At 33.0% G+C, this 27,887-nt stretch overlaps 1 protein-coding gene across 1 annotated transcript; it reads left to right on the top strand.

Annotated features, from left to right (window-relative positions):
• Window positions 1–1,386: 1,386 nt before the first annotated feature.
• On the top strand, window positions 1,387–27,597 carry LOC143069749 (CXXC motif containing zinc binding protein-like). The gene is made up of 7 exons (XM_076244522.1): window positions 1,387–1,464; window positions 11,850–11,933; window positions 17,391–17,447; window positions 18,679–18,760; window positions 19,384–19,493; window positions 19,920–19,985; window positions 24,626–27,597. Exons 1-7 carry the CDS (start codon window positions 1,459–1,461, stop codon window positions 24,704–24,706), a joined length of 486 nt encoding a protein of 161 aa, XP_076100637.1. The 5' UTR covers window positions 1,387–1,458; the 3' UTR covers window positions 24,707–27,597.
• The last annotated feature ends 290 nt before the right edge of the window (window positions 27,598–27,887 follow it).

Genomic DNA, 27,887 nt, shown 5'->3' with positions numbered 1-27,887 from the left:
CAATGAGACAACTATCCACAAAAGACCAAAATGACACAGACATTAACAACTATAGGTCACCGTACGGCTACTAGTAAAATGCATTAATCTTTTAATAAAATCAAGGATTTTTATAGTGAGTTTTACTATACAATTTCTTGACAAAATTTAGGTGCCCAGACTAATTTTTTTTTAGAAATTCATCACCAGGTGTAAAAAAAAAAGTCCCGATATTCCTTATTTTGATGGGAATTATTTTTATGAAAACAATGATTTATACGGTAAACAATGGAATTTCTTATTCATATATATTTTAAATTGTTTAACAGTTGTGCATTAATATTTCACTATTTTATTAAAATATGGGTTTTTTAATTATTACACAGGCTTTTTTTCCTAGGAAAATTGATATCATAGGCTTTTATGATGCACATACTTACGAATGTTCCTTTCTTAATTTTATTATTAACATTGATTCATTTTAAAAGGACATTTTTCAAAACAAAAACAATAAGAATACGGTTCTATTAAAATTTGCCTAGGAAAACGTGCCAGGCATGTTTTACTAGCTATGGAATTACGTAATTATACGGCAACAAACAGAATGTTGAAGTCCGTATTAGATATAAAAGCTTATGCTTGTGGTTATCTCTTTCTATTTTGATAGGTCAGGAACATATATACATTGTTAGATATACTGTTCCCATGATAGGTATAATAAAAAATAAACTGCTCGTAATAAGGGCGTATTATATAAAACCTCATGAATCCTGCTCGTTACCTCAATCTAGTTTACTAAATATAACAAAGAAGAAGCTCAAATCAACATACCCGGTAGACTAGTCTTCTCCTGGATTTATACTTACATCTTGTTCTTAATTTCTAATATGTTTTAAATACATTCTGATTGTAGTTAACATACAAATTCTTCATGATCGTCATAAACATGCATGAAATATTTGCCACTGGAACCATCAATCAATCAATCAATCAATCTTCATGCCGAAAAATGTATATTCATATATTTGTTACTGGATACACATTCCATAGTAGAATGATTGAATTAAAGCAAAATGCCGAAAGAAATGTCTCACAGTTTTATCAAATACCCGGATTTTTTGTCTTTTTTAAATTAATTTTAAGACACCCGTCTGATCATTTTTTTTTCAAAAAGTTCTAGTTTTTGTCTCTGCTTATCCTCATTATAATTTTAAATTTATGTATTTCCATTTATTTTTCCTATTATTAATTCTTTATTAGTATATCTGCTCTTACTTTGTTTTCATTCTTTGACTGTGATTATGATCGGAACTACGAAGCTTTCTTTTATCTACATAGCTGTCAATCATCGCGTAGTCATGAATATGCATTACCTACCCTAGGTGGTTATATCATTTTAAGGTTTACTATTAGACACAACCTTTATTTACAGGTGTATCTTTTAAACTGAACGTAGATTATTCTAGAACTATCCACAAAATGGCGGTAAGCATACTTTTTAACATAAATAAGGCCGTTAGTTTTCTCGTTTGAATTGTTTTACATTGTCTTATCGGGGTCTATGTTTTAATACCATGCCGACCCTAAATAAAGCTTATTTATTATTATTTATTATTTATTTATTATTCTATCAGAGTGGGGCGCTCATATTCGCCGGGGACACAATTTCGCCGTTTTATGATTTTGAGGTGTAAAAACTTCAAAGGATGGGTGAAATGGAAGAAATATACCGGTGAATTATATTATTATAACAAATATGATTATTTTTTAAACTAAGACAAAATTTCGGCACTTACCGAAAAGGACCGAAAAACAGACAACGATTTTCAGCCAATTTCCTGAATGAAAAAAAAATATTTCAAAAAAGTATTTCCTAGTAATTCTGTGACTGATTGCCCTAAATGTCAGTTCTTTACACATTTGAAATATTTGCTATTCATCTATATGAATTTGATTTGATAAATATTTTTTAAAGCTGCAGTTATTTGGTTTTAAATAGATGTGTAAAAACGGCGAATATGTGTCCCCCATTGACAAAATATCAGGCAATTTCAAACACCCTTTAATCTTACTTTTCAGAACATTATTTTCAAACAAAGACGTTTTCAAGCTTAAGAATATTTTGCATTTGAAGTTATCTTCCTATAGAAATATCAGTATACTTCAAAAACATAGATCTGAACATAAACTGTAGAAAACATGGAAAGATATGGCGAAAATGAGCACCCCACTCTATAGCTGACTATGCGGTATGGGCTTTGCTCATTGGTGAAGGCCGTACGGTGACCTATAGTTGTTAATGTCTGTGTCATTTTGGTCTTTTGTGGATAGTTATCTCATTGGCAATCATACCACATCTTCTTTTTTATATTTTCACTTTGATGAGAATAATAAATCTTACTCTCATATTATCGCTTTATTAATACATATGATATGTACAAGAAACGTCAGATAGTCGACACGGACTGCCATATTCTCAATTAATATTTATCTTTACGAGTATACCAGTTGAAGAATTCTTAATAACATGAACATGGATTTGTATTTCTCACTATACAAATCCTTGGATTGAGCAAGGACGTATAACTCCTTGTTTTGAGCTAGATATTAATATATTTTTTTTTGTTCTAAGTAATCAGTGTTGGCTTATTTCTCTAAATACAAACTATACAGACGCAACATAAACCAACACTGCAATTAGCGGGGCCGTAGTGATAGTCTGACGCTTCGATAGTCCAACAGTTTGATGGTATGACAGTTCGATGGTCTGACAGTTCGATGATCCAACAGTTCAATAGTCCGACAGTTCGATAGTCCGACAATTTGTTGGTATTTCTACTTCATATGTATGTGAGTCAGAAGTCATGTACCGGAGTTGAGTACTGCGTATATATGATGAAAGTATCATGAACTGATTTAAAAGGGAAAAAATCCGACCTACCTACTGGAGGAACAGCTGAACATGACCTCCGGTCACTGTGTTTTTTTTAGGCCTCCTTAAGTCAGTTCTGGTCACACATGACTGTTTTCACATATTCACAGTACTCATTTGACTGGCTAGTGCTGCCCCTGGCTTACAAATGCTGCACTATTTCATTTTTAAGATGGTTGTTTCTTAGATGTTCAAGACATCATTTGTTAGCCAGAGTTCAAATTGGCTCTTTGATTTCAGAATACAAAAAGGACCATTGTGAATTTCTTATAGGGTCCTATGTTAAACTAAGTTTAATTGGGACGGCTATCTTGTTCGCAGGTTGAGGATGTTTGAAAAACTTTTGGAAGGGGACCATTCAACCAAAGTTTCGTCCCGATTGGCCCACTGGTTCCAGACAAGAGGATCTTTATGTGAGTTTTCTAGAGGATCCTATATTTAGTTAAGTTTAGCTGTGGCAGACATGTTGGTCGGAGATCGGTTATGTCAGACACAGTTTTCGGAAGGGGACCACCCAAGGACCATTTTACTCAAGTTTGGTCCCAATTAACTCAAGTGTTTCAGACAAAAATATCTTTAAGTGACGTTCCCATAGGGTCCTATGTTTAACTAAGTTCGGCTGTGGTGGCCATCTAGGTTGGAGTGTGGGGACGCTGAACAAAACTTATAAAGGGGACCACCCAAGGAACATTGCTGCAAAGTTTGGTTCAAATTGGCTTAATGGTTTCAGACAAGATGATTTTGATGTGAACTTTCCATAGGACCCTTATGTTCAGCTATGGCGTCCATCTTGTACCTCGGATCAGGGCATCAGAAACAATTCTGAAAGAAGACCACATTAGGACCATTGCTGCCAGGTTTGGTTCAAATTGGCCCAATGGTTTTAAGTAAAAGGTTGACAGACGGACGACAGACGCCAAGTGATGGCAAAAGCTCACATGATATTTTAGGTCAGGTGAGCTGAAAAAAGGGCCCCTGCGGAAACCAATTCAGACGAGAAAACCAATAAACGGAAAACAAGTATGAAATTACAGCAGCAAACAAAAACCACCGGAGGGTTAAACGTTTTTTCTGGACTCAAGTTTTCCGTAGAATGGTGAAACAACACGATAAAAATCAGTTGAAAACGACCAAAATTATCAATTTGATACTTGCCACAAAAAATTAACAATAGTATATATCAAATAGTTTGTTAAGAGATATATACAATAATACATTAACGGTACCAGTTAAGTCCGCTTTCTCGTGTACGTGGTATTGCAATACCGCAAGATGACATTTCTTTAGTTCTTTGCTTTTTTGGTTCTTTATTAGGGAGTGGGGGTAATGTATTAAGTTATTTTATTGGTATAAGTACATTGTGTAACAACAGATAATCCGTTTGTATTTTTCTTAGTTTGTTTTTGGCAATGCATTAATTTATTTTCATACAAACCACTATGATCAAATTTAGAATTATTTATCTATGAAAAATATTGCAGATTGACATGCAGCCAAAATTCAATATAGTATTCATGAAACTAAATGATTTTTATCAAAAAGTGCACTTTTAATTTTACACTTTGTTTACAGAAAATACAATAAATTATCAAAACTGAACCACTCCAAAGCACACTGTTCCAGTATTGGTCCAAATTTCTTTTTCCATAATTGTATTCCGCTTTTGTTTGGGGGGTTCAAATCACTTAAAAACAATAACGGGGATTCGGTTTTAGAAAAAAAGTTAGGTCTGTCGCGTCTTGAAAGCCTGGTCTTGTGCCCGTGATTAGTCCATATCATATCTGGTTGTATATATCGGACTGTCGGACTATAGAACTGTCGGACTATTAAACCGTCGGACCATTGAACCGTCAGACTATAGAACTGTAGTGTAGTCTTGTTTCCTGGCAAATGAATACACCAAGACAATATATAGTTATGGATTCTTTGTTTCGTTATATATTGTAATCCAAAATAAATACTATATAATTTCGTTAAGTCGGAAATAGTGATCTCCAATTCTATTGTTTCATGAATACATCTAAAGACCAAATCTAATCATAATGCATATGTCGGTGCATTAGTAATACATTATAACAGTAATGCAATAAACTATCAAATACCAAACTTAAATAAGCATATTTAAAAATAACATATACATGCAAAGCAAGAAAATACGTGCAAATAAAGCATAAAGCATTTTCTGAAGCAGACAATACAATAAGCAAAATGCACATAGATTCAACATAACATGTCGAGCGGACCCCATATTAGCCGTGTAACAGTAGCTCTTAGTTCCTTCACAGGGGCGTGTATCATAGATGTTTTGGGGCGGAAATCCAAAAAATTGATGATACGCGTCCCTGTGGTTCCTTATGATAATTTTTTTACTTTAGTTGGTAAATAGTGAAAAAAAATATAAGGACCCAAGAGCCACGGTTCTGCAACTACACTGCAATTATAGCTTCCCATTACTAATAAATCTAAGCTTATTTTTAATTAAAAAAAAATCACACTTTGAATTCATGAATAAAAAAACACTGTTGAAAACACCTTTAAGTAGAGGTAAATGTTAATAACAAGTTAAAGTACAATGTAGAAGGTAAAATGTTAAGTTAAGATTAGTTAACACTATCTGACAGTGTCTCTAATCTTCATTGTGATTTTCATGGCATTAATAGTTTCCTGAGCTTGATATAAAAAGTGTTTTTTTATGAGTACATGAATCACTCTACTCTATTAAAACAGATTCTGTGTATCTCAGCTTGATATAAAAAGTGTTTTTTTATGAGTACATGAATCACTCTACTCTATTAAAACAGATTCTGTGTATCTCAGGTTGAAATTTTCATATTTTCATATGTTTTAAGTACAGCTCTTTGTAAGAACCAGGCAGAGTGCGATATATGAGGGTTTTAGATTTTTTCTATAAATTGCCTGGTAGAAGCATTTCTTGAATACTGCTCATAAAATAAATTTGAGTGGGAAATTATGAGTGGTTGAAATTAGAAGTCCAGTATAATGGAATCCTCTTAATAAATAGTTATTAGCATATCATTAATAACATTAACTACTATTCAGCAATTGGAATTCAGGATCTCCGAAAAAGATGAATAGATACATCTGCTAAGTTAGAATTGTGCTACGGTGTAAAATGTACGAAAGCCGGGAAGGATCATTCAAAATTCAAAATTCAAAATTCAAAACTCAAAACTCAAAACTCAAAAATCCTACATTAATCTATCATGATTCCCCGCGCATACGAAAGCCAAAAAAGATCGCACTTTCTTTACACTTTAATATACTACTGAAAGCTATTTTAGAAAGCTTGTTAAGAACAAGAACCCGTTAAAACAAGGCAATGGGTCAAGTTACACCTTCATAGGGATACAATCAACTTTACCATTGGAAACCCTTGGTAACACAGCGTCCTTGCAAGTAGCAACCCTCTATCAAGAAAATAGGAAAGGAAACCCGAGCCCTATACTACTACAGCTGGAAAGTCGCTTCACTGAAATGGAACGTTCACAATGGAAAAATTGAAATCATCGCTTTTTCGTAAAGTTTAAATATGCATGAAATATTTACCATTGGAGGTTAAGCAAACAACAACAAATCTCTTATTATTGTTATTTGGGAGTTACGGTCTATGATTGACAAAAGATGATACTTTTGGCATTTACTTATGCAATTCCATTTATTACAAAAGCGTATTAGGGTCATCCTTTTTCATTTATTTTTTTTTTCAAATTGTCGACTTTAATCTTGGAATTATCAACTTTAATCTTGCAGTTTCCAACTTTAATCTTGGAATTATCAGTTTTAATCAGGGTGGAGGGGTTAACTTCGATTTTTTTTTGGTAGGGTTGTGCTATGTTTGTCTAAAACAATGTACCCATTTTCATATAATATCAACTTATATATACATGTAGTACCTATATTTATATATTAAAATTGTGACCCGCCATGACACTTCAAGGCTTATGGAGGTAGGACACTGGTGTCCGTTAAAGCGCCCATTTTATGACGTTATTTTGTCCCTCCGTAAGAAAGCAAACCCAACGACTTCCAGTTATATACCCGTAGCTTGTTATACTTATATCTGAGAATTTTAGAATTCTTTATTATCTATATTTTTAATTTTTATAAAGTTTAGTACATATGCACAACGATCGTGATCGTACCGGCCGTCCATAATGTTTTCTTCGAAAAGATGAAATTTCCATTGATGGATAAAAGACCAAGCAGGACAAAATATTTAGTACAGTATAGAGTGTAATATGAGTTAAATTTGATCATAAGGTTACCATAAATAATGTTGTTTATAACAATGGTCATTTATTCCAAGTTACATCAGTCTGAAAAACGAAGCAAAGTTGAAAACTGCAGAGATTTGTTAAGCGTGTAATCTCCGTGGAATGGCCAATTCTTAAAAAAACATCAATTATGAAAACAAATTTCACATTCAACAGATCGATATGGATGTCAACATTAAATTTTAGTTTAACTCCGATCTTTAGATATACATATTATGGTTCATAAATGACGAAATCGTCGAAATGTAACCTCCGTGGAATGTAATCTCCGTTGACATTTTGGTAAAGAGTGCTTTCTATCACGTCCGCACTTTTATCGAGTATGGCGTGCCAAATAAACATATTAGATAGTTATAATGGATGGCGGATAATCACTTACAGATCAATAATATATTGTAATTCAGACGACATAAGAAGACAACATGTAACATTTTTATAAATCAATTGTTTGGTCCATAATTGTTTGAGTGTAACAAAGTTGCTTCTTTCTCAAATCTAGATGAAGAAAAAAACAAAACGAACCGGATGTTTTTATATCAATCGTAATGCATGTAAATAAGTTATACCTGTTTTCAATATTCAAGATATGAAGCTTTATGATTAATATAAATTTGATACCGAATTCAATACGATTTAACAAGTATGCAATTGCAAGAAGCCATAAAAATTGCTCTTTCTTTTTTCGTGTTGCACAAGCAGAGAAGCTTTTAGCTTTCATCAAAATTATGACGTCGATAGAAAGGGCCCGATATAAATTCCGTTACATTAATTAACAACACCTTGTACAACATTCTTTTCGGAATTAAAAGGAGTAAGATATAGATTAAACAAAACTATCCGTCACAATGCTATATATATATTACGGTCTGTATTAGGGGAGGAGATCTACATTTCTGCATTCTGTATTTCTTTTGGCCATTTTTCTCTATTCAGTTAGAAATATATGCCCTTCTCTGTAAAATTCTTGGGTTCAGTTCCTGCATTTCAAAAATTCCGTATATAAAATTTTGACAAGATATATTGTCTTGTCTGTATCAACAACATAAGTATGACGACACTTCTCCGTATAGCCCCTCTTTTTTATTCTGCCACTGTACTGCATAAATGATACCACGTTTGAAATAAGTATAAAACTTGGAGAAAAAAAAAGTATTTCAAATTCTTCGAAATAAGTTGGATAGCTGGGATCATAAACAAAAGTAAAGATGATATGAGGTATATTTTATCATATTTTCCTTGTGATTCGAGGTACTGGTAATGAGGAGCTGAACACAGTGACAGTACCGGTAGCTAACCGACATTAAGAGAAATCTGAAATCGGATAAAATAAAAATTTGATCACCAAAACGATTTTATCATTGATTACTCATCTGTCCAACAAAATATAGAAAGAAACATTGCTTATCAATCAATTTGGTGAATATTATGAAATATATTTAATATGTGTTGGTACTAAAAAAATGTTATACCCTAAAATATTGAAGACAATGTCTTCCGTCCTCGAGCATCAGTATGAAAATTTAAGACGTACGAATTATGACAATGTTTTGGTTCTGTAAATCCTTACAATTCGAATCAATGGTCAATTTATATATTTTGGAATTAGAAAGATACCTATGGTTTTATACTCTATCAATCAATGTTACATTCGACTGATTTGAATATTTTTTGTGTTTCATTTTCGTCATATAGCTCATCAACTCTTTCTATTCTTTCATATCTTTGGATTTCAAATACTTGTCGCTGGGCGTAAATGATGAAGATAAATCAAAAATAGTGCTCGCTTCGGACGCATGGAATTTATAACTTGTTTTTTTTTTCGGCCACTATTGCAGATCTTTTTGTTGCTTATCGGATTATCGTGGTCTGACATCTGTCACGAACTATTTTTTTTTTTCCAGGTGAATAAAATTAAATAATTGCTGACGCAATGCACGTGAAGGATGTAAGGTTAAATTTGTCTACAATAGGAAACGAAATGAAAGTTAACTCATGCAAGATCGTGATTTTGGCGAAAAACAATGATGCTTATATGAATGTATAAAATTTGCATCGCTTATTTCATTTGACCAGTGGCGTTTACAACCAATTTGAAAGATCAACATTTCTTTCGAAATGATCTACTAGAATATTGTCAATAATGAATTTAATATCCAGAAAACGTAAAGTTTCATTAATCTTTAAATCATTTATTTCTGTTATTTTCAATTCACCATATTCTTAAGTTTCAAAATTATTTTTTAATCTATAAACCACCTCCTATATCTTGAATTATTTCAAATAACTAAAAAAAAAAGTATATGATATACAAACGGAATACAATGCACAGTTCTATTAGTATAAGAGGATCTACAAAAAGAAACTGTGGTCGTTACTGGTTGTCTACAAATCAAAGTTGCGAGATTAATAGGCTACAACTAACCACCAAAGAGGATGAATAAAATATATATGAATAATGATTTAATATTTTATATTTTGCTGGATAATTTTTTTGTCGTGTCTCTCTCATCATTGTTTTTTTTATATATTTTTATTGAACCTTTTTAAATTCTTTATCAACGACAACGCATGTAACATCTTATTTATTTTTTGAATATTCTTCTCCCGGTCATAAATCTGCATGAAATATTTGTCACTGTACGTTCAGAAAACATCAATCAAAAAAGCATATCTCCTCTAAAATTGTATTAATATACAAAGTGTAAACCTTTTCAAATAAGTGATTCGTTTAAATTCTAGTCAGATATTATCAGTTACACAGTTTTACTCTAAAAAATGAAAATGAAAATGAAAGAGAACAATTACTAAATTTAAGATTATTACACTACATAGAAAATATATTTTTTTTCTTGTCACTTTCAGAAGTTTGCCTCCCCATTTTCCACACACAAACTTTTTCAAACTTATTCATTCTTATCAATGGCATATTTCTATACGAAGGTATACACAGACAGACGTGCCGCCGGAATAATTTCAGCTACGGCGGAGGGGGCATTAATTTTAACGCTTGTTCGTCTGTACGTCCGTACGTATTCATGGGAAAATTTACAACTTCGAAGTTTCCGCAATTTAACTTTATTTTGCCTCAAACAAATACTATGAAACTTATACCCAATGCTAATTACCACCAAACTGAGATCAAGTTAAAACTTGGCTGGCATCACTTTCACCGTTCAAGCCCATTTATAAATGGAAAAATTTTAAGTTTGTCGTCTACGCGCTCTAACTTTATTTGCCTCAACCAAATGTTATGAAAGTTACATACAATGCTTATTACCACTTCAACAATGAGCAAACCCCATACCACATAGCAAATCATATAAAACCCCGATATCATTATATGAAAAAGAGGACTGCTTCAAATGCCATCAGCACCACTGAACCAAAATGTACGTTTAGTCTTAGTTGCATGATTTTTTTTTTATTAATTGTTAGTGGCTTTGGACTAGCTGTCAGATAAGTGCGAGTACTCTCAGATCTGTTCATTGTGTCTTTTTGTGTCGGGATGTATAAGTACCGGGCCACGTCCACTTGTATTTTTGTCCATCTGATGAGTTAAGCCTTTTTCAACTGATTTTTATAGTTCGTTCTTATGTTGTACTGTTATACCACTGTCCCTGGTTAGGGGGAGGTTTGGGATCCCGCTAACATGTTTAACCCCGCCACATTATTTATGTATGTGCCTGTCCCAAGTCAGGAGCCTGTAATTCAGTGGTTGTCGTTTGTTTATGTGTTACATATTTGTTTTTCGTTCATTTTTTTACGTAAATAAGGCCGTTAATTTTCTCGTTTGAATTGTTTTACATTATCTTATCGGGGCCTTTTATAGCTCACTATGCGGTATGGGCTTTGCTCATTGTTGAAGGCCGTACGGTGACCTATAGTTGTTAAAATAGATATATTGAATTTGATTTCAAAGTTCGGGAATATTTTTGATATTTTAATTTATCTTTTTTTTATAACATCAAATCTGGTGCGTACAACATGTAAAATTATCAACAGGAATTATTCCTTGGACATCAGGAGTGTATAAAATGACCATGTCTACTTTGAAATAACATGTAACCGTCAGGGGTTAATTGCATAGTTTGACAATTAACCACAGACTATTATTACTCCATAACCAGACGACTACGTAACCGGCCTACAGCTATGGACCGTTTGTAAGGACCACTGGACTATATAAGATCTCTCAATGGACTTCAAGGACACAATTCGATTAGACGAGAATTCGATTAGGACAGATTGGTACCGGAGATTACGCCAAGGTCTCCCCCCTCGTGGGTAGGCTGGAACTCATGCGCTTAATATCCGAAGTACTCCAACAGGAACGAACAGTTATACTACTATACGATCACGTGTCCGTGTGAGATATTGAACATTCGAACAATTCAACTTTTATGACAGTTTGTGAACATTCGAACATTTGAACTTTAGAATCTTTTTTGACTTTGTAATTACATAATAAAATTATTTATTCCATTAATGACTTCGTAACAATGCCTCCTTACCAATATTTGTTTGGGAAGGCTGATATGCCAAAAAAAGAAGAAAAATCATGTGAAAAAGATATGATTTTCAAACAAAGTTCCAAGTTGAATAGATCTTAAATGTAAATTGAAATGATTTATTTTTCTATATAGAAAATTGGCCTCCAGTTTAAAACTGAGTTACAAAATATAACAAACTTGAAGCCTGATGGAGAAGATTTCAGATGGTACCTAAGGGTAAGTCTATTATTAGCTCACCTCACCATGACTCTTGCCTTTGAATAATGATTTCCCCACCCATTTTTATACAACCGCAAAAATTAAAAAAATTTTGGTCGTATATTGGTATCACGTTGGCGTCGTCGTCTGCGTCGTCGTCGTCGTCGTCGTCGTCGTCCGAATACTTTTAGTTTTCGCACTCTAACTTTAGTAAAAGTGAATAGAAATCTATGAAATTTTAACACAAGGTTTTATGACCACAAAAGGAAGGTTGGGATTGATTTTGGGAGTTTTAGTTCAAACAGTTAAGGAATTAAGGGCAAAAAAAGGGCCCAAATAAGCATCATTCTGGGTTTTCGCACAATAACTTTAGTATAAGTAAATAGAAATCAATGAAATTTAAACACAAGGTTTATGACCACAAAAGGAAGGTTGGGATTGATTTTGGGAGTTGAGGTCTGAAAAGTTTAGGAATGAGGGGCCAAAAAGGGGCCCAAGTGAGCATTATTCTTGGTTTTCGCACCATAACTTTAGTATAAGTGAATAGAAATCTATGAAATTTAAACACAAGGTTTATGACCACTATAGGAAGGTTGGGTTTGATTTTGGGAGTTTTGGTCCCAACAGTTTAGGAAAAAGGGGCCCAAAGGGTCCAAAATTGAACATTGTTTGATTTCATCAAAAATTGAAGAATTGAGGTTCTTTGATATGCCGAATCTAACTGTGTATGTAGATTCTTAATTTTTAGTCCCGTTTTCAAATTGGTCTATATTAAGGTCCAAAGGGTCCAAAATTAAACTTTGTTTGATTTTAACAAAAATTGAATTCGTGGGGTTCTTTGATCTGCTGAATCTAAAAATGTACTTAGATTTTTGATTATTGGCCCAGTTTTCAAGTTGGTCCAAATCGGGGGTCCAAATTTAACTTTGTTTGATTTCATCAAAAATTGAATAATTGGGATTCTTTGATATGCCAAATCTAACTGTGTATGTAGATTCTTAATTTTTAGTCCCGTTTTCAAATTGGTCTACATTAAAGTCCAAGGGGTCCAAAATTAAACTAAGTTTGATTTTAACAAAAATTGAATTCTTGGGCTTTTTTGATATGCTGAATCTAAACATGTACTTAGATTTTTGATTATGGGCCCAGTTTTCAAGTTGGTTCAAATCAGGATCCAAAATTATTATATTAAGTATTGTGCAATAGCAAGAAATTTTCAATTGCACAGTATTCAGCAATAGCAAGATATCTTCAATTGCACAGTATTGTGCAATAGCAAGAAATTTTCAATTGCACAGTATTGCGCAATAGCAAGAAATTTTCAATTGCACAGTATTGTGCAATAGCAAATATTTTCAATTGCACAGTATTGCGCAATAGCAAGAAATATCTAATTGCACAATATTGTGCAATAGCAAGAAATTTTCAATTGATTGGAGTTATCTTTCTTTGTCCAGAATAGTAGTTGAAACAACTTAAATCATTGTTTTATACAATATACAATGTATATTCACTTTTACTACCAACTGATAAATTAAAACAATCTTTACCATTCAGTGATAACAAGCACCTTTTGTTACATTTTAATATTTTATGATGTATTTAAATGAGTAGTTATTGTTGCAAACTCCTTAAGAAATTTGAATTGAGATCAGTTTTGGAAAAAGGGAAAGGGGGATGTGAAAAAAAATGGGGGGGGGGGGGGGGGTGGTAAATTTTTCTCATTTTAGATTTCATGAGAGGATTAATATTCAATATTCAACAGCATAGTGAATTGCTCAAAGGCAAAAAAAAATATTTTAAGTTCATTAGACCACATTCATTCTGTGTCAGAAACCTATGCTGTGTCAACTATTTAATTACAATCCAAATTTAGAGCTGAATCCAGCTTGAATGTTGTGTCCATACTTGTCCCAACCGTTCAGGGTTCAACCTCTGCGGTCGTATAAAGCTGCGCCCTGCGGAGCATCTGGTTCTGTTTTTTGGCAATTATCTTGAAAAAAAATTGAGTTGTTGCCCTTTGATGACAATATTTATTCAATAGTCGATCTTCCAATTACACCTTTGATTCTGTTATTACACATTTTTTCAACAAATCACTTCCTTTTTGCCCATATAAAGCATGATAAGTTGAGAGTTGAATGTGATATATATATATGGACGTTTTAACCAATTTTTAGTAAAAAAAAAACCTTCTGGTATCAAAAGATTTAGCTTAAGAACAAATTACTGTGATAGTACTTTAATTCGTGGGTATCAATTTTCGTGGTTTCAGCAATATTTACATGTTCGTGGGTTTTTAAATTCGTGGATTTAAGTTTTCTAGAAAGAAAAAAATGAAGCATTTAGAAACGACGGTTACACTTAGTCTGGATTGAAGGAAATTGCTAAGTAAACATTGACCCGTATAAATCGTATAAATCGTAGTGAAAACACTTATTAACCCAAGATAAAGTGATCAACGGATTAAAGACTACCAAATGTGTTAATTAGGCCATAAATATGTCCCCTAAAGAAAACAGTAACATAAACAAATGCTATGAACTATCTTGAATTGTAAAATAATTTTTATTAAAATCAAGCCCAGCATGACATTATTATTTCCCATATGTACGAGAACTATGAGGATATAAAATAAACACTTTGTCACACTAGCATATCAATACCAGAAATCTGACTTTCATCGATCAAAAATATTTTTTATGAGAATTAAAAGATCAAAAGTTGTACAGTTTAGGTTATCAAAGAATAAATGGATATTATCCTGCATGCAGTTGTAGTTCATAGTGCATTTGCCCTGTGACTACTATTATAGTATTCTCAGATTTGGCGTTATTCAATATATTCTCGAAATCATAACAGTAGTCCAACCTACATGGGTATCTTTCCATGTCATGATTTGGACAATGGTTGTTTTATTTCGTTGGACACTTAAATTCGTGGATATAGTCATCCATGAAAACCACGAAAATTGGTACCCCACGAATAAAATACTTTCACAGTAAATAAAAAAACTTTTAAGATTACACACATTACACACAGATAAATTTGATCTTTCCCCTAGCTATATGATGTCTATAAAAAATTAAGTCCCTTTTAAGGCAGACAACTAAACAAGGGATCGGCAAACAGCTATTTGGCTGTTATCTTTTAACTATGATAGAAAAGACTAACTGCAAACAACAAAAAAAAATCAGTGAGACAGGATTGACAAATATCTTTGTACAGCTCACTTTCATCTATATAGAAGTTATTGCCCCTAAATGACATTTATTTTAAACAAATATTAGCATTACCTCATTTCCAGAAAACTAGCATTGATAAACAGCAATGATGAAAACAAAATTTAGAACTACAAAAGTCATATAACACAGTTATGTCGGTCGCATTTTTATACAACCGCAAACATTTTTTGGTGTTTGTATAATGGTATGATGTAGTTGTTGTTTTCGATAGCATTGTTGGCATTGTCTGCATCAGCATTGTCTGCCTCGTCCGAAGACACATTTGGTTTTCAGACAATAACTAGTTTTAATGCATGGATCTCTATGAATATTTTACAAAAAGGTCAGTACCACAAAAGGAAGCTTTGGATTGTAATTGGGGTTATGGAACCAACAATTTAGGAATTATGGTACCAGCAATTTAGGAAAAAGGGACCACAAAAAGCATTTTTGTATTTTTTCGGATAATAACTTGTGTGTAAGTGTATGGATCTCTCTGACATTGTACCACAAGGTTCCATATCACAAAGGGAAGGGATTGAGTTTGGGGGTAATTGTCCTAAACATGCAAGAATAAGGGGCCAAAAACAAGCATTTTTCTAGTTTCCAGACAATAACTTCTGGTACAAACATTTTAGGAATTGGGGGCCAAAGAGGTTCCAAAAACAAGCATTTTTGTAGTTTCCAGACAATAACTTGTGTGTAAGTGTATGGATCTCTCTAAAATTGTACTACAAGGTTCCATACTACAGAGTGAAGGCTGGAATTGAGATTAAGGCTAATTGCTCCAAAAGGGGTTGGGGTCAAAAAGTTTTGGGGGATTTTTTTCCCCCAATTTTTATAGTGGGTTCATATATTTTTTCAAATTTCAATTTTTTGGAAAAGTTTCAAGAAAAAATCGTCAATGAGGGGGCAGGACCTTTTTCGGGACGTTGAGATAGGATGTTTTTTAGCTTGGGATTTCGGGATTTCGGGATCCAGGAATTCTTTTTCAAAAATCGGGATATCAGGATTTAAATTTCTTTAAATTCAGGACCTCAGGATTTCATGTTTTTAAGCTCGGGATTTCGGGATCAGTACCCCTCCCGCTCTTCAATTGCACAGTATTGCACAATAGATTTTTAATATTTTTGACCACATTTATTTTGTGTCAGAAACCTATATTATGTTAAAATTTGATAGCAATCCAAATTCAGACAGTATCAAGCTTGAGTATTATTTCCAAATTTGACCCAACTCTTCAGGGTTCAACCTCTGCGGTCATATCAGGCTGCGTTCAGCGAAGAATTTTATTTAATGTTTTGGCCATTAACTTGAAAATTATAAGATCGAGAGAAAAACTTTGACAAGCAATAATGATGAGCAAGACAAGATATACTCTATGGTAGATTTGACTGAAATGATAAATCCCTGTTTGAGAATCTAATGTATATTCAATGGTTATATTTCTAAAATCTTATTCCTAGGCATTGTGATTAGTTAAAAATTTCTGCAAACAATGATTATAATGATGTTCTCTTTATTTTGTGGTTCAAAAAAATAAATTACCTATAGTTCTTTTATTTTATGCTCATGTTAAAAGTAAAACATTCAGCAAAAGAATATCTACAAAGGTAAAAAAAAAATGATGGCATTTTGTTTTCAGAATTTACCTGAATATAGACCGTTTTCACACAGGTCAATTTTTATGCATCTGCATATTCCTTAAAAAGGACAACTCTAACAGCATTGATATAAAAGACTTTCTGTCATGTCTTGGATAGATTTTTTTTTGTCTTAATTTTTTGTTTAGTTTTTCTAATATTGTATAGATAATTATTAGATTTTATTTTAATTGTAAATTTTTATTCTGATGAATGACTATTATTAGCATGGAAAGGAATTATTTCATACACAATTATTTTTGAAATGACTGTGGTATTGTAAATTCATAAACCAATTCATTTTTTGATGCAAATCCTTTGTTGAAAATTTGAAATTGAATTGATGCAAATCAAAAATCACTACCGAAACTATGAATTTGAGTTTTTATTATGGAAGTTTTTGTATTTTAAATTATATAGACATCACAATGCAATGAGGAATATTTCCCTAAATGTGACTGCTTCATTTGCTCTTTAATTCTGAAACAAACATCGTAGGTTCTCTGGATTTTTAAAGATTCTTTTCCTCTTTTTTGTTGTCACACATGGTTTTGTGAATTTATACAAAAATTGCATTATAATGAAATGTAATTTTTTTTTATTTATAGCTGAAGTGCATTAGTTGTGGTGAAGAAACTCATGAGTTCCAGTATTTGACATTAACGGTATATTAGTAGGAGTATATACTGTGGACTCATTATTATTATTTTTTGGAAAACAATTTTCATTGGTTTTGTGGGAACAGGTGAACCACAAATTAAAATTTTTAACGAATGACAAATTTAATATAGGCTCTTATGTAGACTTTGACAAAACCATAATGGCATAAAATCAAATACAGACTAATGTGCAAATTTTCTACTATACACGAAAATTGATACTCACAAAAATAAATGAATTCACAGTAGCAATGATTTAAGTTCACAATATGAACATTTTATGACAACTCTTCATTATAGTCATAAATCTTTCATCAAAAATTTTAGAATTAAAAAAAAACTAATAAAGAGAAAGAGTTGAAAAGTGGAATTACATCTATTTTAGGTAGTTTAAATATAATCAAGTGGCTTATCTCCCTTAGAAGAAGATATTTTAACAGAACCTTTATCTGATTGTTGCTGTGTTTTATCTTACATATAGAATGTTAATTTAAATTAAGATGACACTGTTGTTACTTTTTCATTGAAAATTTAGGTTTGTTTCAAATGGTATGTGAAAGAAATTGTATTTGTTAATTGAGATTTACCATCATTACTTGCTAAAACATGATGCAAGGCATTGGAAAATGGATTAAGTTAAATCATCATCACTCACTCACTTTCACAGTTATCAAATAAATAAAAAGCCAGACTTATGATTTTTTAACATCTCATTTGTTGCACTGAAAATAAAATGTTAAATTTACTTTATTTTAAGGGAGCTACCCTTTGATTTATAGGGGTCAGATGCTAGGATGAAATTTGAAAAAAAGGGCACGGCACGAGTTTTGATTAAAAAAAAGGGAGAATGACAATTTATGTATAAAAAGTCAGGATAAAAAAAAAGGTAGGACAGATATTACAACTAAAAAATAAAAGAAAGATTTTTTTTCATCCTAGCCCCCACATAGAAATCAAATGGTAGCTCCTTAAACAGATGACAGCTTCACATTTATGATACCTATCAACACATGTCTTAAATGTCCCAATAATAAAAGAAATCTGTACTGTTGTGTTAAATCTTCCCTGATCTATTATGCTTTTGTAAAAACTGTATCTTCATTTGTAACCTTATCCAAATATTTTAGTACAAAAGGTAAAATGTATTCATAAACAACAGTGCAGATTGATTTTAGTGATTAATACGGAATATGCGGTTAAACAAATATTTAATAATGAAGTTATTTTTATATTTTAGGAAAATTCTCCATTGAAAGGAGGAAGAGGTCAGGCCAGTTTGGTGATAAAATGTAAACTTTGTAGCCGAGAAAACTCAATAGGTATTACAATGAATAATGAGAGAAAAGGTGTTAAATATTTATCAGGAAATGAAATGGAAATATCATTCATTAAGGATTGAACCCTCTTTGCCATGAATGTCATTAGACATCTCAATGAACAAAACATTTAGTCAGGCAAAAAATAAACTTAAATGGTTTATGGTAAAAAGTACCTTTAAATGACAATAGTTAAATCTAATATTGAATTCTTTTGGATGTTAGTATTCACTTTTAATTGAATACTTGGTTTTTTTTTAATTGATGCCAGTGAAACTAAATTGACATGATCATATTTGTATATTAATTGTTTCCAAATTTTGAATTACTCAAAATACTAAGATTTTCTACTTCAGAAATAGATTACCTTAGCTATTTTCTAAACAAAATCTCTTGTATTTTTTTAGTCCTTTATGATCATATACTTAGTACTTTTTTTTGGCCTTTTGACACTTTTAATTCTAAGGTCACTGAATAGTCGTTTGTAGGTGAAACAAGTGCTAAATTGTAAGCCTAGTATCTTTGATGATGTGTTTTTTCTATATCAAATGACTGAAGTAGTGTGCAAAATGTTCTAGACATGTTATTATATGTATGAGAATATAGACAACTTTCTTCTCATTTAGATATTTTGAAAGATTCAATAAAGCCATACACCGCTGATGATTCCGGACATTTTAAGACGATGGTCGTGTTTGCTTGCAGAGGAGTAGAACCCATAGACTTTTCACCTAGGGTAAATGTCCATTTTTTCCCCTCTTGATCAACATATTAAGTTAATTATTGGCACACATGATAAGTTGGAGAACATTATGTGTAAAACTCTAATTGTTGACCTGGAGTTGCATGTATATTTGTTTCTCTAATTCCATGGCAATTTAACCCTTTCCAACCCATTGTATAAAATATCTAATCAACGTATGGTTGCTGATGATCTTAGAAGATGATTGGATGAGTTTAAGTGTCATAACCCTTATCAGCTCACTGGGTAAATATTTACTCGTGGAGGATCTTAATAGTTAAATTATAAATTTTAAGTCCTTGCTGAGAATCTGACAATTTTAGGCCAACAAAAGCTACTGAAATATTAAAATCTAATTAAAGCTGTTTAGCACATTAGCCAAATATTTTTTCTGATTTGAATGGTTTTTTTTTACCTTAGGTTGCGTTTGTTGCTGAAGGTGCAGAAAGTGGAACCAAATTTCCTGAAGTAGAATTAACACAAGGGGTAGGTTTCAACTTTAACTTTTGACTTTTCCTTGGAGATGCAGTAAAAAATAAATTCCCTTTGACCCTTTTATAATCAATTAAAACTTTTGTTTGATTTGTGAGCACAAATTATCCAATTCTTGTTATTTCGACTTCACTTTTCATACCGATTGACATTCATTTCTTCACATAAATATCAATAGACTTCTTTTAATTTGCCAAAACATTTGTGAGTTATGAATTAAAAAAAGGTTCATATAAATGAACCTGAATGAAAAACTAAATCCAGCTGCCTAAGTAATGTGCGAGGCACTGCATAGATAATTGATTTACTAATGGAAAACCGAATCTGACTGACTGACTCCAAACTGATTGATCAAGATTTTAATTGCCTTTTATGAAAAGGTAAAGAGGATTTTGAAAGAAACCATTTTTTCCCCCTAACATTTTGAACCGTACACATAACATATAATCTCAAAGGTTTGTAACATTAAATTTTTTTTTTACGATTTAAAAAAGTTTGCTGACATAACATTTAAACTGGAGGCTCTTAAGAGCCTGTGTTGCTCACCTGGGTCTATGTGCATATTAAACAAACTACACAGATGGATTCGTGACAAAATTGTGTTTTGGTGATGGTGAAGTGTTTGTAGATCTTACTTTACTGAACTTTCTTGCTACTTATAATTTGATCTATCTATAATAAACTTGGCCCTTTCGTTACAGACCTGTTTGTAGATCTTACTTTGCTAACCATTATTGCTGTTTACAGATTATCTCTATCTATAATAGTATTCAAGATAATAACCAAAAATGGCAATATTTCTTTAAAAATTATCAATTGGGGGCAGCAACCCAACAACCAGTTGTCCAATTCATCTGAAAATTTCAGGGCAGATAGATATTGACTTGATAAAAAATTCAACTACTTTTCAGATTTGCTCTAAATGCTTTGGTTTCAGAGTTATAAGCCAAAATCTACATTTTACCCCTATGTTCTATTTTTAGTCATGGCGGCCATTTTGGTTGGTTGACCGGGTCACCGCACACATTTTTATGCAGTTAAGCTGCATTATGCGAGCACCCTAGATTTGTGTTCTACCCAATAAATCCTGAAATACTTGCCATTGTTATTATCTAGCTTGTTACTATGTTATATATAACTAATTGAACACCTTTTTAATACTTTTTATTCTGGATTACAAAAAACATGACCAGAAAAACCTTAAATGATCGTCGATTTATCCAAAAGTTTTAAAGTTACACATAGGAAGTAGTGCTTATTAAGAATCCTTGTGTAGTTCATTATGACTTGTGCTTTTAGCTAAGATGTCAAAGAACAATTGTATGAAATATTTAATCGCCGAAAATCTCTTAAGACAAGCAGTTTAGATTTCCCAAATGACAAAAGTCGTAGGAATATTGTTTGTCATCAATACGTAGTACAACTACGTCAGTAGTCTATTATATAATAAGTTCAACTGTTCATGCTGTTGGCGGCAATTTCAAATTAGAAAAAGAAATTTTCGTAGCTTTTCAATTTGGAGGCAGGTGTGCAAATTAGCGGTGGTCCGAGGTCCGCGACCTTCCACTTTTGCAAGCGGAATTTCGACTAGGATAGTTGGTTTCTAGCTACGCCCGACGTAGTCGCTTTACATTTGAAAGAAAATAAGAAATTACTTTGCAAACCTTTTCACCATGTTCACCAAAGTCTCCAATTAAACGAGCTAAAAACTTATTTTTATCATTATTATTCATGACGGCGATGTTCATTTTGTTCAACCGCTAGCTTTATACAGAAAATCACCGACAAATATTGTATAAATTCGAGTAAAATCGTATCTGATTGACAAAAACAACATTGTAAACACATAACAATGGCGGCCGTGAAGACAAAATTTTACAAAATCGGATCCGATTCCGGAAGCGGATAAGGGTAATTCCGGGTTTGACGATCATTTACAAAATAAATCCAAGCAGGTGAAAAAATACATCTATGCATGGTAAATGAATATACACACTAGTATTGTAAACCAAAAGATATATGTAAAAGAAAGAAAAAGCAGAAAAATATTTTATTCAGAAACTAAAAATTACTTTTTGATAAATTTTAATTTAAAAATCCAATACAACGTGACAGCTGGGAACAGTATATCTAACAATATACATGTTCATGGTCACAGTCTAAATTTTCTTTATAAATGATAAATGATGATAATGCATGTGAGATGCTTTTAAAGTGTAAACATATTACTGCAATTTCGAGGGGTTATTTGTTTTTTTCTCAATTTTGAAGGGTTAATTAAAGTAGCTGAAAGTTTCATTCTTTATTTTCACAAATAATGCAACTATATTATATATACCTTAATGTAAGTAAATCATATGATATATAGGTGGCATTCTTTGGGCCACTCTACCCCCTCCTGTTTGATAACTTGGAAACGGTCGAGCTCCCCACCCATAAACCATATGAGGGGCAGATCCAGGATTTTAGGTTAGGATGGGCGCAAACTTAAATTTTCGCCGAGCAGAGCAAAAATTATCGGAATATTCTTTATTAAGCTGAGAACAACCCATGCTTTGCAAATTTAAGGGGGGGGGGTGCAAGCCCGCAACCCTCCCCCGACTGAATCCGCCCCTGCATATATTCAAGTATAGGACAATATAATAAATAAAAAATGAAATATGGGGGAGTCCCTGGAGTTACCCCACCCCCTCCTGTTTGAGAACTTGGAAACAGTCGAGATCCACACCCCTTAACCATATATATTCATGTTTGTGACAATATGAAAAATCATATGAAATATAGGAAGAGTCGCTAGGGGTCACCCCACCCCTCCTGTTTTAGAATTTAAAAATGGTCGAGATCCCCATCCCTAAACCATATATATTAATGTATGGGACAATATAACAAATCAGATGAAAGATGGGGGAGTCCCTGAGGTCATCCCAACCCTCCTGTTTGAGAACTTGGAAACGGTCAAGATCCCCACACCAAAACAATATATATTCATGTATGGATCAATATAACTAATTGAATGAAATATAGGGGGAGTCCCTTGGGTCACCCCACCCTTCCTGTTTGAAACTTGGAAACCAATGAGATCCCCACCCCTAAACCATATATATTCATGTATGGGACAATATAACAAATAAAATGAAATGTAGGGGAAGTCCCTAGGGTCACCCTACCCCCAGTGGCGGATCCAGAAATTTTCATAAGTGGGGCCCACTGACTGACCTAAGAGGGGCCCGCTCCAGTCACGCTTCAGTGATTCCCTATATAAGCAACCAAATTTTTTCCCTAAAAGGGGGGGCAGGGCCCCCTGCCCCCTAAATCCTCTGCCTACCCCTACCTGTTTGAGAACTTGAAAACCGTTGAGATCCCCACCCCTAAATTATATATATTCATATGTATGGGACAAAATAACAAATCATTTACATTTACTATGGGCAAGTCAGTCAGACCTCATCTTTGATCCCTGTTGTAGTGAACATTCGTCTGATTCGTGTATCATAACTTTTGTACTATAGAACACAAACTCAGTTTTCTTTCCAGGGAAACCAGTCCATTCATACTATTACATGTTCATACTAAGTCAAATTGAACTTCTAGCAGTCAAATAAAACCAAGGTTAACTACCAAGTAGAACAACTGCAATCATTGGGAACTTGTACCACTGCAGACACACCATAAAAAATATACATTGATATATGCATTGCTTTTGAAACCTTGATAACATATAAATTATTTGCCTTAATAAATAAATCATTAGATAAACATGAATGTACTATATATGAATGTTTAATGTTGAGGCAACATTGCCACAGTTTTCCTAATTACGGTTGCCTTGGTTTTTGGTTAACTGCCTTCAGCGCTTACAGCGCTTTGATTTAAACTAGATACTCTAATAATGATTGTGGCTAAGTTTGATTGAATTTGGCCAAGTAGTTTCAGAGGAGAAGATTTTTGTAGAAGATTACAAAAATTTACGAAAAATTGGTAAAAAAATGACTATAAAGGGCAATAACTCCTTAAGGGGTCTATTGACCATTTTGGTCATGGTGACTTATTTGTAGATCTTACTTTGATGAACATTATTGCTAATTACAGATTATCTCTATCTAAAATAATATTCAAGATAATAACCAAAAACACCAAAATTACCTTAAAATTACCAATTCTGGGGCAGCAACCCAACAACCGGTTGTCCAATTCATCTGAAAATTTCAGGGCAGATAGATCTTGACTTGATAAACAATTTTACCATGTCAGATTTGCTCTAAATGCTTTGGTTTTAGAGTTATAAGCCAAAACCTACATTTTACCCCTATGTTCTATTTTTAGTCATGGTGGCCATCTTGGTTGATTGACTGGGTCACCGGACACATTTATTTAACTAGGTACCCCAAAATTGATTGTGGCCAAGTTTGGTTAAATTTGGCCTGGTAGTTTTAGAGGAGAAGATTTTTGTAAAAGTTAACGATGACGGATGCCAAGTGATGAGAAAAGCTCACTTGGCCCTTTGGGCCAGGTGAGCTAAAAATATGGCAATTTAGCATTCATTGACCTCATTCAAGATGATTGAATGATATGTGAATGTTATTTGTAATCATATATGTTTTAATGTCTTTATTATCTTAAATCTTATATTTTAGGAATGGTCTGATTATGATGAGAAGGCATCCGTTCTTGTGGGAGTTCATGATCTTGAACATAAATTTATCACAGTCAAATAGATTTGACACAGTCAACAATATGGAATTTTGCTGATTATGATGGAGAGGGAAATTTAGTGTGGCATTATTTATACAAGTCATGTCTTTTTGGACATACTGTATATGATCAAGATTGTAGCATTCATTGAGTAATGATTTAGTAACACTTGAAAAGTTGTCGACTCTATTGACAGTATTTTAATGTAAAACTTGAAATAATTTAATGAGTCATTTTTTTCTTAATGGTTTAAGGGTGAAAATCAGTGGTGGATCCATAGGGGTTCCGGGGGTTGGAACCCCCCCCCTTTTGTTAGCTCACCTGGCCCAAAGGGCCAAGTGAGCTTTTCTCATCACTTGGCGTCCGGCGTCGTCGTCCGTCGTTAACTTTTACAGAAATCTTCTCCTCTGAAACTACTGAGCCAAATTAAACCAAACTTGGCCACAATCATCATTGGGGTATCTAGTTTAAAAATTGTGTCCGGTGACCCGGTCAACCAACCAAGATGGCCGCCATGGCTAAAAATAGAACATAGGGGTAAAATGCAGTTTTTGGCTTATAACTCAGAAACCAAAGCATTTAAAGCAAATCTGACATGGGGGTTAAATTGTTTGTCAGGTCAAAATCTATCTGCCCTGAAAATTTCCGATGAATCGGTCAACCCGTTGTAGGGTTGCTGCCCCTGAATTGGTAATTTGAAGGAAATTTTGCTGTTTTTGATTATTATCTTGAATAATATTATAGATAGAGATAAACAGTGAACAGCCATTATATTCAGCAAAGTAAGATTTACAAATAAGTCTAACTACCGAAATGGTCAGTTGACCCCTTTAGGAGTTATTGCCCTTTATAGTCAATTTTTAACCCTTTTTTGTAAATCTGAGTAATCCTTTACAAAAATCTTCTCCTCTGAAACTACTGGGCCAAATTAAACCAAACTTGGCCACAATCATCATTGGGGTATCTAGTTTTAAAATTGTGTCCAGTGACCCGGTCAACCAACCAAGATGGCCGCCATGGCTAAAAATAGATAATAGGGGTAAAATGCAGTTTTTGGCTTATAACTCAAAAACCAAAGCATTAAGAGCAAATCTGACATGGAGTTAAATTGTTTATCAGGTCAAGATCTATCTGCCTTGAAAATTTCAGATGAATCGAACAATCCGTTGTAGGTTTGCTGCCCCTGAATTGGTAATTTTAAGGAAATTTTGCTGTTTTTGGTTATTATCTTGAATAATATTATAGATAGAGATAAACAGTGAACAGTCATTATATTCAGCAAAGTAAGATTTACAAATAAGTCAACACGACTGAAATTGTCAGTTGACCCCTTTGGAGTAATTGCCCTTTATAGTCAATTTTTAACCATTTTTCGTAAATCTTAGTAATCTTTTACAAAAATTTTCTCCTCTGAAACTACTGGGCCAAATTAAACCAAACTTGGCCACAATCATCATTGGGGTATCTAGTTTAAAAATTGTGTCCAATGACCCGGTCAACTAACCAAGATGGCCGCCATGGCTAAAAATAGATAATAGGGGTAAAATGCAGTTTTTGGCTTATAACTCAAAAACCAAAGCATTAAGAGCAAATCTGACATGAGTTAAATTGTTTATCAGGTCAAGATCTATCCGCCTTGAAAATTTCAGATGAATCGAACAACCCGTTGTAGGGTTGCCGCCCCTGAATTGGTAATTTGAAGGAAATTTTGCTGTTTTTGGTTATTATCTTGAATAATATTATAGATAGAGATAAACAGTGAACAGCCATTATATTCAGCAAAGTAAGATTTACAAATAAGTCAACACGACTGAAATTGTCAGTTGACCCCTTTGGAGTAATTGCCCTTTATAGTCAATTTTTAACCATTTTTCGTAAATCTTAGTAATCTTTTACAAAAATCTTCTCCTCTGAAACTACTGGGCCAAATTAAACCAAACTTGGCCACAATCATCATTGGGGTGTCTAGTTTAAAAATTGTGTCCGGTGACCCGGTCAACCAACCAAGATGGCCGCCATGGCTAAAAATAGATAATAGGGGTAAAATGCAGTTTTTGGCTTATAACTAAAAAATTCCAGCATTTAGAGAAAATCTGAAATGGGGTTCAATTGTTTATCAGGTCAAGATCTATCTGCCCTGAAAATTTCAGATGAATCGAACAACCAGTTGTTGGGTTACTGCCTCTGAATTGGTAATTTTAAGGAAATTTTGCTGTTTTTGGTTATAATCTTGAATAATATTATAGATAGAGATAAACAGTGAACAGCAATAATGTTCAGCAAAGTAAGATTTACAAATAAGTCAACACGACCGATATGGTCAGTTGACCCCTTTAGGAGTGATTGCCCTTTATAGTAAATTTTTTACATTTTTCATAAATTTTTGTAGATTTTTAGAAAATATTTTCCACTGTAATTACTGGGCCAAGTTCATTATAGATAGAGATAATTGTAGCAACAAGAATGTTCGGTAAAGTAAGATCTATAAACACATCACCATCATCAAAACACAATTTTGTTATGAATTTATCTGTGTCCATTTTTTAATATGCACATAGACCAAGGTGAGCGACACAGGCTCTTGAGAGCCTCTAGTTTGGCTGATCAATGCATTTGAATGGGGATATATAGTTGGAACCCCCTTTTTTTTTGGCTGATCAATGCATTTGAATGGGGACATATAGTTGGAACCCCCCCCTTTATCCTGGGTTGGGACCCCCCCCCCCCTTTTAAAATGGCTGGATCCGCCCCTGAAAATTTTACCTTTAAAACAAATTGAAATAGATATTATAATCATGAGTTTATAACATTTTCGAAAAAACACTGTCAATAAAGAAAAAAACTCATTACAGTAACAATGCAATGTACAATGCTATCTCTTTCCTTATTTAATTAAATACGGCTTCTAGTTCTATTTTTAGATCTCTTTATTGTATATTTGTATATGTAATCTGTTATCTGATAGTTGCATTATGTGTAAGGTTTTCTATATTCTTCCAATACATTCAGCAGAAGAGCATGAGGCTATTTTATTATTATGAGTTGGTATTCGACACTTATGTATGGTGCAGTCGGAAAGTAAAGCCAAAGATTATTCTTTCTTTTAAAACAATATGCTAGTAATCATGGTTTCCAATGATGTGTTTAGAAAGGGTATCACTATACAAATCCCTGTGGTTCTGTGAAAGTAAAAAAACAACAACA

This window comes from Mytilus galloprovincialis, chromosome 1 (assembly GCF_965363235.1).
Source record: "Mytilus galloprovincialis chromosome 1, xbMytGall1.hap1.1, whole genome shotgun sequence".
In the NCBI taxonomy this organism is placed as follows: Eukaryota; Metazoa; Mollusca; class Bivalvia; order Mytilida; family Mytilidae; genus Mytilus; species Mytilus galloprovincialis.
This window is presented reverse-complemented; position numbering and strand designations above follow the sequence as displayed.